This window comes from Kogia breviceps, chromosome 1 (assembly GCF_026419965.1).
Source record: "Kogia breviceps isolate mKogBre1 chromosome 1, mKogBre1 haplotype 1, whole genome shotgun sequence".
NCBI lineage: Eukaryota > Metazoa > Chordata > Mammalia > Artiodactyla > Physeteridae > Kogia > Kogia breviceps.
The window spans coordinates 149,403,272-149,422,411 of NC_081310.1; the positions used below are offsets into that span (position 1 = coordinate 149,403,272).

The window sequence follows — 19,140 nt, forward strand, 5'->3', positions numbered from 1 at the left end:
CCCAACACTCAGTTCCTAGTAATGACTATTTTGCTTTCTGTCTCTATGAGTTTGTTCTAGGTTTGAAGAGTATACTCTTAAATGTGGCAATTATTTTTTGAACTAAAGAGTAGTAAGTTAAAATATAAATGAATTAACAACTAAATAATTTTAAAAATAAGATCCCAAGGAAGTTACTGAAATGGAGAACACAGAAAGAAACCATTAAGTTTAAAAGGGAGATAGATAGCTAGTTATTTCATCCTGGAGGTAGGCAGAACAAGGAATTGAGTACAAAGAAGGGCAAAGCAAATGTTCTTTTACACACACACACACACACACACACACACAGACGTACACATCTTAACGAAAAAACAATGATCTGCAGAAGTTCTGATGCACAGCTGGCATGAATTAAAATGTCCACTGTGAACAATGTCAGTCAGAAAACAGGAATCCAAAGATTTTTCTAAAAAGAAGAAAATATACATAGGAGAGAGAGACAAGGAAGACAGCCATTCAATCTACTAGCGGTAGGATGGGTGTCGATTAGAAGTCAAGGAACAAGTTTTGAGCCCCCAGCCTGACTGTGTACAGTTTCACAAGTTCTTCATTTTTCTGAGTCAGTTTCTTCAATTGTAAAATGAGAAAGCTGGATACATGACAGTTGTGATCTGTTCCCGTAACTCCAAAATTCTATAACTAAATTTGACAGAATATCTTGAGTCAAATTTGTCATTAATTTCTACCAAAACATTCACAAAACCACTATAAAAAGTAGGGAATGACAGAAGTTAATTCAAAACACAGCATCAGCAATGAAAAAGACTATACTTTGGTCACAAACATGGTGTAACTGTAGTTAGTGATGTCTTTTAAGAACTCATAAAAATGCCACTAACTACGCAATATCTAACTTCTGAGTATTCTACCATCAAAACAAAAGATATAACAAAATATATACATGTACTCTTTTTTATAAAAAGAATATTAAAACTTTTTTTGCCATTTTTAGATAGCAACAAAGACATGTCAGAGACTATTACTTGAATTTAAATCACCAGACTAGCTCTGGCTTAAGAATGCAGGATGTAATTATTTATACTAAAAGAGCATCCTCTGATTTGACCAACAAGCTAAGCATTTACTTTTAGGAAAGAGCAATAAATGTATTTACAGTGAATGCAAGGCAATAAGTAAATGATTCTAATGAATAATGAGTAAGCTATCTTATCAGAATCTAACCCCAGTTTTTACTATTTTATAATATAGCCAAGTTTTACACAAATCTTACCAATTACCACAACACCATCATGTTCAAACTAAGTGCCCACAAAATACTTTCAGTGCACTCAAGATAAATTAAACTGATATGGTTCCTGGTTCCTTGTGCCTTATTACTTCCTTAATACTATTAGACATTAAGAATAGATTTTTCCACGCATCATACATAGAACGAAACAGTTTCTGAGTAGCACAGTAAGTACAGCACACAAGGCAATTAAAGGTGCAATGGAGGGCTTCCCTGGTGGTACAGTGGTTAAGAATCCGCCTGCCAATGCAGGGGACACGGGTTCGAGCCCTGGTCCGGGAAGATCCCACATCCCGTGGAGCAACTAAGCCCACGCCACAACTACTGAGCCTGTGCTTTAGAGCCCATGAGCCACAACTACTGAGCCCACATGCCACAACTACTGAAGCCTGCACGCCTAGAGCCCGTGCTCTACAACAAGAGAAGCCACTGCAATGAGAAGCCTGAGCACCATAACAGAGTAGCCTCCGCTCGCCGCAACTAGAAAAGCCTATGCACAAAAATAAATAAATTTAAATAAATAATTTTTTTAAAGTACAATGGAAAAGAGGTACACAGAGAAACTTGCTAAAAGACAAAAATATAGTCTAAAATGGAGGAAAAATACATAAGCTTGCACATAATTTTATTCTGTATAATTTCATTTTAAAAATCTATTTTAAACATCATAATAATTTAATTGGTTCAAGCAGAGGCCCACGACTTTCTCTCATCCCCTTCTAGTCTCCTAGTTGACATTCTCCTTGGATACTGAACATTTTCTTTGGATGTTTCATCTCTTGAAAGTTTTATGTCATACTGTAATTGTTTACGTACTTACTGTTCACTCCTGGCCCAGGACTTTTGCTAGTTGTGAGGAAAACAAAACAAACCAAACCACACAACTGTCCTTTATCTCAAAGTCCCATCACCTGGCTGAAATGGCTGGGGTTCCACCAGGCTGATGATAGTATTCAAGGACAAAGTCACACCCTCTATTAAAATTACATTAGTTGAAATGTGAATATACCTAACACAACCAAACTATACACTTAAAAATTAAGATGGTAAATTGTGTGTTATGTGTATTTTACCCAAAAAAATTTTAAGAAGAAAATGAATTTATAAATAAGAAATATCCCATTATCTTCCAGAAAAAAACTATATTAGTTGAAAGTTATTATGATGATGCAAGGAAAGTACAGACACACAAAACTTTTTAAAAAGCTTTTTAAGTATTAGTTTTGGAATTTATTTTAATTTTCCAAAGAAATCACTCTCAACTTAAGCTAAACAGTTACAAATACCAGCTGAGCGACTTCCCTGGTGGATCAGTGGTTAAGAATCCGCCTGCCAACGCAGGGGACACGGGTTCAAGCCCTGGTCCAGGAAGATCCCACATGCTACGGAGCAGGTGTGCCACCTGCCACAGGTGTGCCGGTGTGCCACAACTACTGAGCCTGTGCTCTAGAGCCCGTGAGCCATAACTACTGAGCCCTCATGCCACAACTACTGAAGCCTGCGTGCCTAGAACCCATGCTCCACAAGAGAAGCCACCGCAATAAGAAGCACACACACTGTAATGAAGAGTAGCCCCTGCTTGCCGCAACTAGAGAAAGCCCATGTGCAGCAACCAAGACCCAATGCAGCCAAAAATGAATTTTAAAAAAATACCAGCTGAGTGGTAATATTCAAGTTGTTTAATCTCTGAGACTCGAGTTTCTCATTGTAAGTGGAAATAACAATAATACAGATTTTGTAGAGTTGTTAAAAGCATTAAATGAGATAAGGCACGATAAGTGCTTGGAAAGCCCATAGTAATCACTCCATAAGTGCTTTTACTCTTATTCTTGTTATTACTCCTTCTGTTTCTGTTACTATGAAGATAAGGGAAAAGAATTTGATAGGACATATGTGTTTGAGGAGTTAATTGAACTGAGCATGTGTAATTTATACCAACAGTGTTATCCATTGCTAAACCATCCCTGATATTACACTTACTGTGTTAACACATGACAAGGAAGTGCTGACCTTCTACTTTCCAGGTACATGCCTCTGTACCTGAAGAGAGGCTCAGAGCAGCATGGTGTCCTCCGTTCTCACTCCCCCTTAAAGCCAACACTAAGGGACAGGAGCCATCCCCACACCAGAAACTCCTCTGACAACCACTGCCGCATGAAAGACATAGGACCCGCTTCATTCTTCTGAAAAGATTCTGTGACTTTTTTTTTTTTTTCAATCCTTGAAAGGGCAAGCACTACTCTGTGATATGTAGCACACAAAATGCAGAACAAAACTTTTCCAACTTTGAAACTGCACAGGAAAAAGGCTAAGGAGTCCTGCTGGGAAATACAAGGTAAAACATAGTTTCTACTCTCTGGCAGTGAAAAGGTCATCAGGTCTAAAGAGCTTTGACTAGGTGGGACGGGTTAAGGCAAGGGACCATAAGGATCTAGGAAAATATGAAGTAAATTTTTTAGAATTGTAATAAGTGTTTCTCTCTGGAAAGATAATCAGAAATTTTTATCCTCTTTCACTAGAGCCACAATTATGAAGAATCAGTGTTGTTTCTGGTCTAAAGACCATACTTTCACTCTACTTGACCACAGACTTAGGAGCCCAGCTCCACTACTTAACAATTGGATAATCCTGAGCAAATTCCTTAATCTCTTATCATCAGGTTCCTCATCTATAAAATGAAGATGATTATAGGACCTACCTCATGAGGTTGTAGAGATAATTAAACCAGTGTGTGTGAGCAATACATAATTACTAGCTATTATTATCATGGGAAATGGTGGTCTTATGTTACAAATGTTGGAACAGAAAATTTCTCAAAGGATTTTTCATTAAAAGGACTAAAATATGAAAGCTTAGATAGATATTAAACAGTTCACAGTTACTAAAGAAAATCAAGACATAAAATCAAGGCCAAGTTATCAATTCCAGGACACTTCTGTTCCTGGAATGTCCACTACCTGTTTGTTTGCAAGTCACACCTCAGTTCCCCCATCAAGCCTCTCTGGGTCTTAAGAAACAATCATCACGAAATCTCTTAGTCTTACTTCTACCACTGCTAAAATCATAATGTATTATAGAGAGATGTTCCCAAGTCTGTTTCATCTATTATATTTTAATATATGCTTATTTATCCACTGTCTCTCTACTCCCAACTGAATTTAAATTCCATGAGGACACAGGGTCTATAGTCTATTTTGTTTATTACTATATTTCCAGTGTCTGGAACAGTGCCTGACACAGAAGATGCCCAATATACATTTGTTAAATATACACTTGAAAGGAAGTATATCTTTTCATCTTTAATCTCTCATACTAGCTCATAAGTGAACAATAATTTTTTGGAAGGAGATAATGAATAACAGGTATAGCAAGTCTGTGCTCAGATTCTATTTTTAAAAATCATCATCATCATCACCATCATCATTTTTCAGTAACTAGTAACACATTATTTTATGCCCAGAAAAGTGTGGGCATTTATATACATCTTTTATTTAGTCTTTATAACTTTATAAGGAAAATATTATTTCTATTTTAAAGATTATTATATAAGAAAGACTAACAGGCTTGTCCAAAGTCCTAGTAGGGTGTCATAGCCAGAAGGCAAATCTTGGTCCTTTCTGACTCTATGTTCAAAGTGCCATACTGGTGAACAAAATATCTGATTAAAATAAAACACAGAGGGAAGAGCTGAAAGGGGAACCTGAGCCCTAGAAAGTGGTGTGTCCAGATCGGGCAGCCAATCTCCTTTCACGCATCATTAACAAATTAGGCCTTTGATACCAGAAGGAGGCAACACCACTTCCTGGCCCTCACTGGTACAATGGGGAAAGCAAGGCTCCTCTGGATCACTGCCTGGCTCCAAATGACACCCACAAACAGGTCAGAGCAGTACAAAAATCCAGGCCTTAGGAAAACAGGTTCTCAATACCTGTTGGTAGATCTGATTCCATCTTTCTGCCATACTCTAGGAAGGACTATGACTCTCATTTACTAGCATGGTTCTCAACGCTGACACCAGAATCCAGTGGGAACTTTCAAAACACACCCACACCTAGAGATGGAGGAACACTGGTGATGAAACACCTCTGGAGGCTATTTCCTCTTTAGACCAACTACTTTTAAAAAAATAGTTATTGTTCTGTTTTTAATTACATGGGAGACAGATGCATAGCCCGACTGACATTCACTAACTTCCTGGAATATCTTGAGCATTTCATAGGAGAGACAGAAGTACCGGTATTGCAGTAAACCTGAGCACCTTTATGCCTATATTTTAGCTCTCAATGGTCGCTTCATAAACACTAATATATACTGTTTGGCCATCTCTGGAATACTCACTAAAGGTAATATAACAAATATATCACTTTCAGAATCTCCTCCTCCTCAGCAATGCCTTCTAGTGTGATGCAGAAACAGTCCTTATGAAACATTTGTGAAAAGGAGAGCTACTCTAGGAGAAAGCACCACGACAAGCATTTGCTGCTTGCTCTCTAATCTCTCTCTCCCCCATTAGACACAATGGGATTTTTTGCCACATTCGTATTCCAGAGGAGCCATGAAATTCCCTCAAAGTTCAACATCAGGCCTGACTTAAGATCTTTGAGGCCTCCTGCTAATTTCATACCCCTGCAGCTGCCTCGCTAAGGCGAGCTTTTGATCTGTACTATCTGGATTTCAAGCTGATATACACACAGCCTCTTTGATCTCTTATTAAGTGGCTTCTGGTCTCCTGATGCCTTTAGTCTTGCTGCACTGTGGTGTTTGGAAGTCAGTCATCATCCTGAGCACACTTCAAACTCCACACACCAGGAGTGGGTCCCCTTCATTCACCCACTTCGCAGGCTTGAAAAGCAATCTTTAAGCCATGAGAGAATTTCCCCAGTAGCCACAATCAATCCACTCCATGAACACACTACTACTAAGAATTATTTTTCAAATGAAGCAGCTTAAAATGATTTAAAGGATACAGAACTTTCCCATAGAGGGAAAGGAAGCAAATCCTCTGTGAAAAGAAATCTTCAGCCCAGTTGGCACTGGAGCTTACAGTACTTTGATGTTAATAAAAATAAATGTGGATAGGATTCAGGGATAGGCAAAGATTGGGACTTTATCAGTCCCAAGTTCCATTAAGGAAAAGTGACCTTTAAATGCAGCTGTGTGGTTTGTACAGAATATATTTCCAAGAACACAGATACTGCCATTAGTAGCAGACTCACTGCATTTTGCTCAGTACCAATATCTTAATCATACACGGATGAACTGGAACCAGAGCTCACTTAAAACAAAAAAGAAGAAGAAAAAGAAGAAGATAAAAACAGCAACAAAAGAAAAAAACCCAAAGAACAGATACTGGTGGCCATGTTATGAGATCCCATGAGCATTAAAGTGGAACTATATAATAACTTACAATATATTACTGTCCTGTAGATCTCAGATTCTGAACCCAACTTAATAATGTTAATAACATAGGTACTACTACATGTTAAAATTATATCAATACTTATCAAATTCTATATCCCAGATTCTATAAACTAATCAGTTGGCATGAACATAAAGATACTGGGCTTCCACAAGTTACTAAAGACTATATACTGATAGCAACATTCACCCAAAATCTCAAATCTTGTGGCAAAATTAGAGTCCTTAATTTCTTCCATTTTTAAACTCAATCTTCTGATAAAGAAGATTAAAACTGGTGGAAAAAATAGGAATAAATTTTGGGGCACTAATATCATAGTCTGAATATAGTTTATGCCCTCTCTTAACTATAAAGGTCAATAAATTACTGACAATATAAAGTTGAAACAAAGTTGATAGTATTAGCAAATCCATGAATTATGCACTTACTTATACTTTATTTTTCAGGAGAATTATCTAAACAAGGAAATTACATAAGAAGGCATCAATTTTAAGTAGTCTAAATACATGAGTCTCACAAACATTTATGTGCAAGCTGTTTTGTAAAAATGTACCAAAATTTAAAAGATAAATGCCCTTTTGATGAGCAATTCTTCTTCTAGGAATTATCACAAGATTTATTCGCACCTTTTTATAAAAGAGTATGACAAGGATATGCAATACAGCCTCATTTGAAATACCCACCAACTGGGTACAGGAGCTTGGTTAAATAAATTACTGTTCAACAACAATAATATACTATGCAGTCATTAAAAACAATTAGATAGCTCTATAAATACCAAAATGAAAGAACATATAATTGAGAGGAAAAAAGCAATATGCTGAAAGCGTGTATGACATATTCCGTTTATGTATTAAAAAATAAACAACCAGCAAACTACCACTTATATAATCGTATCTGTATAAAATATCTCTGGGAGGATAGACAAGAAAAACAGGAGTTTTTATCTGGGAGATAAAAAATGAGGGATTATGGTCAGAGGTAGATACATTCATCACAGGATACCACTATGTACCTTTGAATTTTTATGCCCTATGTATATATTATTTATTTTAAAAACATTTCTAATGTGCACAGAAAGTCATTCTGTTGCACATATGATAAGAAAAAAACCAATTTAAACCACATGCATGAAATATATACACTCCCTTCATATAATTTTTAAAAATCTTTTAAGGAGAATTCCATTTAACAGAGCAGTCAGGCAGAAACTGCACACTAGGTTCTTCTCACAAATACTAAGGCATAACATATCCAAGACTCAGCAATACTGCAATTTTTATATTCATATTATTTAAGTTTTATAACCCATTTCTTCTAAGAAAAATTAATCACTGTTAATTTTTATAGGGAGGAATATTTTCACTATTATTTTAAACAGCCATCTTTTGCCTTTGGTCTTTCAAACAGCTTTTTAAAGTGTTACTAACAGTATTTATATATGAATCACCTCTCAATGGCTATGCTATTATGCTTTCTATTTTTATCTCTCTCAGTGTCTGAGATAAACCCAAAGCCTTTCAAAAATATCTGCTTTGGCAAAAATTGAGTTCAGTCCCCATATCGGGAAGGGAGAGAACTGAGGAATGGGATGTAGGAGGGAGGAGAATTACTGGTTAATAAATTTTACCTGCTAAATCACTGAAATTCAAAAGTATCAAGAATGGCAATATCATGGCTAATGTTCAAAAATTGGCTACGTCAAACATTTCCAGTGAATTATAATCATGAGGGGTTATTCAAAGTTCAACATAAATCAAAACACCAGAAAATATCCACTTGCGATGTTTAACTTATAAGGTCAAATGAAGGTAAAATCCACAGTTACAAATTTATTTGAAGCTTTTTGGTAGAAATTAAAAATACAGACTGTCAGACTACCTAATAATTGCTTCATTACTGAACATTATCCCACAACAAATTACCTGCACTAATTTAGGACTCAAATTTGTAATTATTTTCGCTTGAAGCAATAAACACTAGCTCTTACACAGTGCATATAAGCAAACTATATTAATTTTTAATACTTACTAAACTTTCATATAAGCATTGAAAATGAGATAGTATCTAGCAGCTTGTCTTTAAGATATGAAATGGTTCTGCAAGCTGAAAAAACAGGAAGATCTGCTGCAATAAATTTATTACAGGGACTCCCTGTAATAAAATACCCACAGAAATACCACTCATAAGTAAAGAAGCAGTATGTGTGGTGGTTAAAAGCCTAGATTCTGGCAGCTGACTGCTTGAGTTCAAACTCTATTTCTGCCATATACTAGCTGTGTGAATTTGGACGAGTTACTTAACCTCTCCATGCCTCAGGTTCCTCACTTCTAAAATGAGGATAATGATAGTACATATTTCATACGGTTCTTGTGAGGAAAGCATTAAGTAATTAGAACAGTGCCTAGGAAACAGCAGACACTCACTATATGTTAGCTATTATTATTGGATTTGTATTAATTATTTGGATTAATATTAGAGTTAGTATCAATATGAACATTAGTGATATTCCAAGGAATAAAGACATTACACATAAATAATGGGAATCAAGACAAAGATAACTAGGGCACAGTATGTAATCATACCTAGAAACTGGCAAAAAACTATACTATAAAAACTTATAACCAAATTTCTGAAGAGTTCTATATTGCTTAGAAACAGAGTACACAATTAAGCCATAATAGTCATGCTTTTGACAAACTATGCACATCGTTGTTTTCTATGACATGATCTTATAAGGCATGACGTTACAGTGACCAAGGACTCTTCTAATATGGTATACTTACAGGGCCAGATTTTAACCAGCCATGACATGAAGCAATGCCTAGGCACAGTTGAGACTAACAAATATCTTACCTCCTTTCAAATCACAGCCAAAAAAGCTACAATCACTTCACCCTAAAATTTAATGAGGAGACTAACAACCTGAATCATATTTACTAAGTCTTCCCTGTTGCTTTCTCCCCTTCCTTTGCCCCAATTTATTTAAAATGCTTTTCATGAAAATGAAAATGCCACACATTCCTCTTTGGCCATATGACTGAGCTGTAGAACTGTATATCAGCTCTTTCATTGCAGGTACAAAGACCTGCTTATTTTCTCTGCTCAACTACACAATTTCCATCACTGGTGAATCACTGAATCCTCTATCCAGACGGCCATCCCATAGTTCCGTGGCCAATTCAAGATCCTTTATGTTCTCACTCATCTCTTCCTAAAGCTTGGCTCAATTTATGTAAAAAGCAAATTTCTGGCCAATAATCCACAAATGGGTAATTCACATATGGCTCATCAAGAGTTGGCTGCATTTTAGAACGTAATTTTACAATTAAATATAGACCTCATTAAACAAAAGCATCTACTTATTAATTTTCCTAATCTAACTAGTTAAAAATTATAGAACACAAACATATTGTAGTATGGCTCCATCTCTGAGGGCAATATCAAGACTTTTTGTGTTTATTTTTAAATTAGATTACTAATAATACATTTCCATAATAATCTAACATCTCCCACTTCTTTACATGTTAATTTACTTAAACCATAATAATCCTTTGAGCTAAACATTATTATCCCCACTTTATAGATGAAGAAATTGTAAAAGCACCTACAAAATATATATCATATATAATTTTGTCAGGCTCTTGACAGAGTTCTTATTTTTCTAGAAAAAAACTCAGTAGTAAGAAAAGTGGTTAACTGAAATTAAAATACCAAAGTAAATTTTCAATCTCTTCAGTACTGCTAATACAGGTCTTTTATAACCTGGAAACTCTCCCACTATACTAAAATCTTTTCGCTGTGGCTAAGATGTTTCTACAGCATTTCTTATACAAACTATTCTAAGCTTGGGGGTGAGCGTGAAGCTCTGCATCAGCCCTATTCAGCTGCCTAATAAATTCATACAAGAAGCATCAAATTCAGGCTTCCCTGGTGGTGCAGTGGTTGAGAGTTCGCCTGCCGATGCAGGGGACACGGGTTCGTGCCCCAGTCCGTGAAGATCCACATGACGTGGAGTGGCTGGGCCCATGAGCCATGGCCGTTGAGCCTGCATGTCCAGAGCCTGTGCTCCGCAACGGGAGAGGCCACAACAGTGAGAGGCCCGCGTACCACAAAAAAACAAAAACAAAAACAAAAAGAAGCATCAAATTCAATAATAACCAGGAATGTGGCCTTTCATGGCTTCTGCTAAAAAGTATTTTACGTCTGGCCTGGCAAAAAATATTTCTGAACTTTAGAATTTATTACCTAATTACAACAAGAGATGGTATAACCAATTAATTAACTTGCTCAAAACCAAATTTTAAATTGTGTTTACATGCCATCTAAATGTCATGGGGATAATAGTTCTACATACCACTGACAAATGGTGAAAACATGCTGTGTACAACTATAAGTGTATTTAAGATTGACTTAAGAAAAACATTCAGTTTAAGACTGAATGTTTTTTCTTCCAAGGTTTAGTTGCAGAAATAAATAAGCTGAGCCCTTTAATGTGAATCAAAGTAGCATTTAGAAAATGAAGTTTTTTTCTATCAGTTCTCCAATAAACACAAAAGCAAGAAGAATATCTAACACTTCTTTTGCAGCAAAATTACTTCACATAATTTGTGCAGAAATAAACATCAGTATGTGTAATGGTGATAGGGGGACATTTAGAATTTTACAAATAAAAAGATCCAAAAAAAACCAAAGGTATGTTACAAAGCATATATATATATTTTTTTAAGTGTACAACTCAGAACTGATAAAGGAATTTTTCTCTTAAGTAGGGATTACACTGTTAAAGACTATCAAGTTTTTCTTTCCATCTTTTACTGAACTTTTTTTCTTTTTAATTTCTAAAGCACTTCTCTAACATGTGCAATATTCAAAATATAAAATTTGCAGATAATGTTTTTTAAGAGGGTAAGAGCAATCATTATGAGATATTTATAAGAATGCAAAATATAGATTCCAATGATAATGAAAATGTAGCTGAATATCTAAAACCACATCTGAAAAGTGTTTTCTAAACTAAATCCCAATTATCAACATGTTAACAAAAAAACCCATTGAATATGTTCATTTAGTCCCAATTAATTTTGGCTAACCTAAACTTTATTCAATCATTCTGCAAATATTTATCAATCACCTACCATGTGCTAGGTAGTAGAGCAACACTGGAGAGGAAACAAAAAGTATCAGTATGTGCCATTTGCTTTATATTTATATGCCCTAATAATTAATCAATATATAAACTTCCAGAATCTTACAGTATTAATATTTCTTGAAAAAGATATTTCCCAAAATATGCAGTTTTTGGAATCAACAACTCATAATTCAATAATATTCAAAAGAGAACTTCCAATAACGAAGAGGGTTATCTGGCACAGAAATATGCCAGCAAAAATAAAATAGATATAATCTATTTCAGTAATCTTAAAGCACACTGCCAAAATACGGAATTTAATGTTCTTACATAATGCTCAAAGTATTTTTCTTTCAATCTATTCCTGACTGCCTTATTAAAAAAAATTGATTTTTATATCACTTGGCATTTTATGTGCTTTGATAGAGTACATTTTGTTTTATTAAACCACAATGTCTTTAGGCAGCACTAATGTATTAAAATATGCATCTTAAAAGTGAAGAGATTTCTTGCCAACAATTTTAATTCCCCATGATAGTCAGATGGTCTAAAAATACTTTAACTGGTAAACTGGTATAGTATACAGATGTCTTACTGTGACCTTTCACTTTGCCACCCCCAAACCAAATGTATCAGTAACTATACCGTAGTTATAATTGGGGTACATATATGTTCTATATTAAATATAAATATAAACTTCACCGAGAACATTTCTACTCAGTTATGCTCATTGAGATTAATAGGTAAGCAAAACTATAAAAACCTTCATGTGAAGGGAAGGGAGAAGAGAGTGAGAATTGGGAATGACTGCTAATATGTATGGGGTTTCTTTCTGGGGTGATGAAAATGTTCTTAAATTAGACTGTGGTGATGGTTGCACAACTCCAAATATACTAAAAACAACCGAACTGTATGCTTTAAATGGGTGAACTTTATGGTGTATGAAATATATCTCAATAAAGCTGGAGGAAAAAATCCTCCATATAAAAAAATTCATCAAGTTTCAGTCTCTAAAAGCATCCATGGGTATAAAACTATTCCTTCCCTTATGTCCACTTATTATATCATCTATCATTTTATTCACTAAGGGAGCTATCAATTGTAATGGTAACAATGGAAATTATAACACCCCACCTTTGGACAGTAGCATTATACATCAAATAATTCAGTTTTGCCTAAGTCAGTGGATGCCTTAAACAATTACTACTTCATATAACTTTAATACAAACTAATTGCTCCAAAAAGCTCTGTATAGGTTCTTATACCTGGTAATCCAAAATGCTGAATCCCAAGCCTTTATGATCTTTTACTAGTTCAACAATCTTGACTTCAGGAGACCACAGGGCTAATTCCCCATCATCATCTTCTTCAGTATTGACATCTATATTGTGGTCAGCCTGAAATACCAAAGAACATAAATGCTTCAATACATTGTCCTTTCGAGTTTGAAAAGAATTAACGTATCAGGAATCTCATAGCTTCTTCTCAAAATGAGGATACTCTTTGGCATGCATAGTTTTTCTTTTTAATCTTTTTAAAAGGGGCATGCACTGGGGCACGTATACTTTAGTATAAAATCTTCATGAAAATTCAAGCACTTAAAAAAACAGGTTGTTCATATAGTTTTGTTCTTTTTTTTACGTTAAAGTGTCTGTTTCATTCAAAGTATTAACACTGACCTCTTATACTAAAATGAGTTCTGTCATCCCAGTAGAAGCATAAAAGGAAAAATATGCAATTTAAGAAGATATGAAAACATCACACAAAATCAAAGCTTTTAAGATATTTAAGCAGCAATACCTGAATTCATAATTACAGTCAGAGACAGAGAGAAAGACACCAACACAGAGGCCAGGACAGGACACAGAGATAACCACTTCTGCTGGCTCCTAGTTTTCAAGAAGAACTTTACCAGAAAAATAAGGTGAAAAAAAATCCAAGTCTTTGGGAATCATGTAAGTCTAAAAACAGGTAAAAATCAGAGTTGAAATAATGAAAACCTGATCTTGGAGGAAGGAGGTCAACACAACTACTCAGTACACAGATCCTCAGCTGCTTTCCCTGACTCCACACCCACACATCCCCTATTCCAAGCTCCCTCCTTTCAGGGAAAAGAGTCACTGCCACATTGAATTCTAGGAAGCTAAATGACAGACGGTCAATGAGTCGACTACGCAGAAGGAGAATAGCTGCTCCAACCTTCTGCTTTTATACTATTTATAGTACTGGATTATATTCATGTGATTTATCTTCCCCAAATACTCTGAACTTCTATCTGAGGCTCAAGAATTATCTTCTTTTTCTTCGTGGCCCTAGCAATTAACAAAATGCCTAGCTTCTAGGCTAGAATGGTGCGGGCTGTCATAGAGTTTACCATGGTTATCCCCTCAACCCACAACAGTGCGTGCCTTATAGTAGGCACTCCATACATGTTTGTTCAATACATAATGAATCAATCACCCATCTTTGAGTGGCCTTCCCTTGAAACTCTTTTTAAATAAAGCTAAAGACTAAATAATAGGCTTCAAGAAGTCTACTTCTAAAAACTTGGAATGATTTTAGTAAATAAAATGGAAGTAAATAAAATAAAATGATGTACTTCCTATGAATATAATTTTGAGTTACCTGTATAAGACAATCCCTTTAACGGAATCAAAGCTGGCAGATGTGGCAGGCAAAGGGACCCCTCTATTATGGAGGAGTAAGGCACCATAGCTAATACAAAAACATCTTAAAATTAGGGCTGGACCAGATCTCACACTGTCCCTGCAGGACATGGTGGATTAAATCTAAACATGGGAACGATTTCTTGGTTCTTGAATTACAGAACTTGAAATTAGTGGGAACGTTCTGGATGAATAAACATCTGTTTATATCAGTCTGATGTGAGGAACTGATAGATTTAAAAAGAAAACACTTATGCTTTCCAATAAGAAGTAAAATTACAATGGTACTATAATACAATTGATGTTTTATTGAGGTATTTAATACCTTTACTGATTAATAAGCATTAGAATTTTGTCTGAGCTGATTAACAATATAGGGTTGAAGAACCTGAGATCGTATTGAGATAAATGAAAAAGAAAGACAGAAAAGGGAGCCAGGATTTTAAGAAACTACATATAGTTTTAAAATCCAAGTTTATAGAAATTTCAAGGCATCCAACATATATAAGATATTATACTCGAACCAGAAATATATCACTTTGATACAATCAATTCTGCATAACTCCTGTATTTACAGAATAGAAAGCAATCAACTAATGGGCAGCAAGGATGACATTGAGCATAATTCAAAGCTGTTGTTTACCCATTGTGGTAAAGTATGACAGATGGGAGCACAGAGTCAGCAAGCGGAGTTGGTGATTTACACACCCTGTAAGATTAGATTAACGGCATTCTTATCAATAGAGGTAAGCTATCACCCACATTTAATTTTAGTAAAAATTGCAAGAATCATAAAAGTGTGGCGCATTTGACTCCCTTCCTTGAAATACGTTTACCAAAAATAAACATTAAAAAAAATTATCAATCAACAATCAATAATTTACTAAGCACTTTGTATATGTGCAGTAAAGAATAAAAACACCAAGAGATAAAAAATAATTCTAAGATTTGGCCTCTGCCCACAGGAGCTGACAGTCTTCTTGAGAAAACAAACTTAATATACACTAAAGTATCTGTGACTACAGGACAGTGCTACACTCATTTATTTTAGGAGATCACAAAAAGGGACAGGTGAACAGGAGGAGTTGAGAACAGCCATAGCTATTTTTTTTTTTTTTTTTTTTTTTTTTTTTTTTTGCAGTATGCGGGCCTCTCACTGTTGTGGCCTCTCCCGTTGCGGAGCACAGGCTCCGGACGCACAGGCTCAGCGGCCATGGCTCACGGGCTTAGTTGCTCCGCGGCATGTGGGATCTTCCCGGACCAGGGCACGAACCCGTGTCTCCTGCATCGGCAGGCGGATTCTCAACCACTGCGCCACCAGGGAAGCCCTACCATAGCTATTTTTTACTGAGCACTGTCCTTATGCGAGGCATTGTGCTACGAACTTTGCACACATTACTTCATTTCCTTCTCTCACCACAGATGAGGTAAGTACAATGAGTATCTTCGTTTTTCAGAGGAAGAAGATCAACAGAAAGTCAAGTTATCTGCTCAGTCATTCAAATCATTAAGTGGTAGAGACAACATTAGGGTCTATGTATCTTGAAAATCAGACTGCAGGTAGGCAAAAGGGAAGGCCCTGATTATCAAAACTGGTGTTAATGGAATTATAATCTAAAAGAGTCTGGAAAGGGGAAAAGTGACATAAAAGTTACAAAAACATAATTTGGAAAAGCATGTGCTTAAAACTGTTTTCATAATTACAATGCCCTTTTAAAAAAGTGTTATTTTATTCTCTGACCTTCTGAAGGCTTTTACAGCAATTTTTAGACTCATTTCAAAACTGGTCATAGATCTTCGTGTTTTTAAAGCTCTTAAAAAGGGAAGCCCATTAGATATTCAATATTTACCAACATCTTAAACTTGTTAAGATGAACTGAGTTGAACTGGGAGCCAAAAGTAATGAGCTCAGGTAATTACTAAAAAAAGGTTTTCTAAAATCAAAGTGCATGCACATTGTTACCAACCTTTCAAGTTACCAAAAAAAAAAAGAGTAAAGTTTCATGACATTAAAGAAAAGTAACAATTTGAAAAGCTATGCATTGTTGCCTTTGAGAGCTACTGTTCTCAAACAAAAGAGGAAGGTTTTTCCCTCCCCCTTCATATTGCAATACACTCTCGGGACATCCCTGATGAAGGGGCATGCCTATGGGAACCACAGTGCGAGTATTCATTTAGTACCTCCATTTCAGGAAGAGAGGTGTCAGCGGTCCTTGGTTCATCTACAGAGGCTTCATCATCAAACAACCGTCGACAGCAAACCAAGGTAAAGGGGGGCGGCACTTCTTTAAGAAAGGAGACTGCTTCTCGGCGAGATTTCCCATAGAGCTGCACTCCATTGACCTAGAAAGATAAGGGATAAGTCAGAACTGAGGACGCCCCAAATGAAAAACAACAAAAATCTCTTGCTTACGTCAATCTATCAAAGTGAAAACAGGATAATCATTTTATTTTCCCTGTAAACAAAGGGCCTAAATTTGATCATTTTAGTAGTACAAAAAACCAGAAATTTAAAAAAAACCAGAAATCCCTAAAATTTATAAAAATTAAGGCTGAAGTTTTGCTGAACTTGGGTGAATAAAGTATAAAATGTGCTCAGAGTACAACTATTACTGGGTATGTGATTTGCCTAATTTTTCACACCTCCCTGGCTTTCTCCTTTCTATACTACAATGTTGTATTCTCTCATCTACTCCCCATCTCTCCTAAACACACTAAATATCAATGATAGCCTTCTTAAGACCGCTTCCTTTTGCTTTTCATTTTGTAAGCATATCAAGAGAGATATTAACACTAATTTTTAAGGCTGTTAAAAACTGCTCAACTTACAATGTGTAGGTAACAAAATCTAGGATACTTGGCCGTCAAAATTTAGCATCAGTTCACAATTTTCTTTCACATCTCATAAACTCTTAATACCATCCTAGAAAAATCACCTCTGTAGAGAAGAAATACACATAACTTTGCCTCAGATCCATTCTTACATACTCTGCTGACACAGCCATCAAGTGTAAGAAGTGTGTCAGATTTTCAAACTGTTGTATACAAGGGTCCCACATGTTCAGAAGAACAAAAAGATAATCAACTATTCCTTATTAATGATTAATGCTTATCACCAAAAGATTATCTAAATTTCACATTATATATAGTGTATAGTAACAATTCTTTGCACCAAAGATGATTTAGAAACATGTCTATTCTAATTTTTTATATATATGACTTTAGCTCAAGGAGCTCCCTCATCTGCCTGCCACTCCCAAAAAGCTGAGGCATAAACACAATCCAGGCAACATATAATCTTTTCACATCTGACTCCTACCTTCCTGGCAGGATTCAGCAGCATTATTAGTTTTAAAAGTATTTCTGGTCTGGCCTTAATTTCTGACAGGTGCAGTGCTAATGTCCAGATAACTGGCAGGGTTGACTTTCCTGGGAGGAACCTTTCCATGAAATCTGTCAAAATTGCTCAGAGAATAAGAGCACAGTGGGTTTTTGGAAGCATCCCATCAACAGTGGCCTGAGCCCAGAGTTATTCATCCCTTGGAACCACTCTCACCTGTAACATACCCAGCACTTAGCCATCAGACTAGACATAATCTCCCTGCCTTTCAATTATTTACAAAGAAATCACCACATAGTAAAGAGGCCCACATGTGTTTCAGGGAGCTAGTCCTAAAAAGTAAACATTGTCTCCCAGGACTTTATGACTGAGGAAGGGGTCCAGAGGATAGCAAGTTCAGCAGCACATGAAAGATTTTTTCCTGGAAGAACCGCAAGTCAATCTTCACACAAAAATGGGGAGGGAGGTACTTGCCACGGGTCACACCATGTCCATGGTGCCAACCAGTGCCATGAGCACAGAAAGTTCTAAAATCAACCAAATGGGGAGTAACATACTGAAAATAATGCAAGCGGATAGATACAATCAAAGCAGGAATGCTACTCTTGCACAAGTATTTTAGCTTGTGTTTCACATTACTTCAACAAATTTGAAAATCACTTTTCAGGTTTTTATCTTGGTGTACATTTAAATATTTATCTAGCTCATTATTTATTCATTTGAATTGTCTCCAATTATTATAGCAATGCCTGGTAGTCCTCCTCACCACTCTATATGGCTAAAGGGACTGGTCACATTTCCCATTAGCAACTCCTATCAAAGGGGATTTATGGCTGCTGTAAATAGCTGCTCTGGGCTGAGACTTGGCACAATGTTCTAACCCTGAAGCATATTTGTGTTCCTAGTTTTAAGCTCTAAGGAGTACATTAGACAGACAGACACACACACACACACACACACACACACACGTACAGTTCAGGCGTTTATTTGGCTAACTTTACAGAGACTTTTTAATTTCTGTATTCAGTTGCTCAGAAGCAGCCAATTTTTTTTAACATCTTTATTGGAATATAATTGTTTTACATTGTTGTGTTAGTTTCTGCTGTATAACAAAGTGAATCAGCTATACATATACATATATCCCCTTATCCCCTCCCTCTTGCGTCTCCCTCCCTCCCACCCTCCCTATCCCACCCCTCTAGGTAGTCACAAAGCACCGATCTGATCTCCCTGTGCTGTGTGGCCGGAAGTAGCCAATTTTTATTTTAGAGTTCACAATATTTTTCTAGACTC

General features: G+C 36.0%; 1 protein-coding gene across 3 annotated transcripts in view; it reads right to left on the bottom strand.

The window, feature by feature from the left end:
• PATJ (PATJ crumbs cell polarity complex component) overlaps nt 1–19,140 on the bottom strand; it is a 353,889-nt gene that overhangs the window by 262,111 nt on the left and 72,638 nt on the right. For all 3 annotated transcript variants that reach the window (XM_067006873.1, XM_067006872.1, XM_059083193.2), the window contains exons 16-17: nt 16,689–16,850; nt 13,107–13,238 (exon numbers count right to left, since the gene is read on the bottom strand). In XM_067006873.1, the coding sequence (XP_066862974.1) occupies nt 13,107–13,238; nt 16,689–16,850 (294 nt within the window). The remainder of the gene's footprint in view (nt 1–13,106; nt 13,239–16,688; nt 16,851–19,140) is intronic.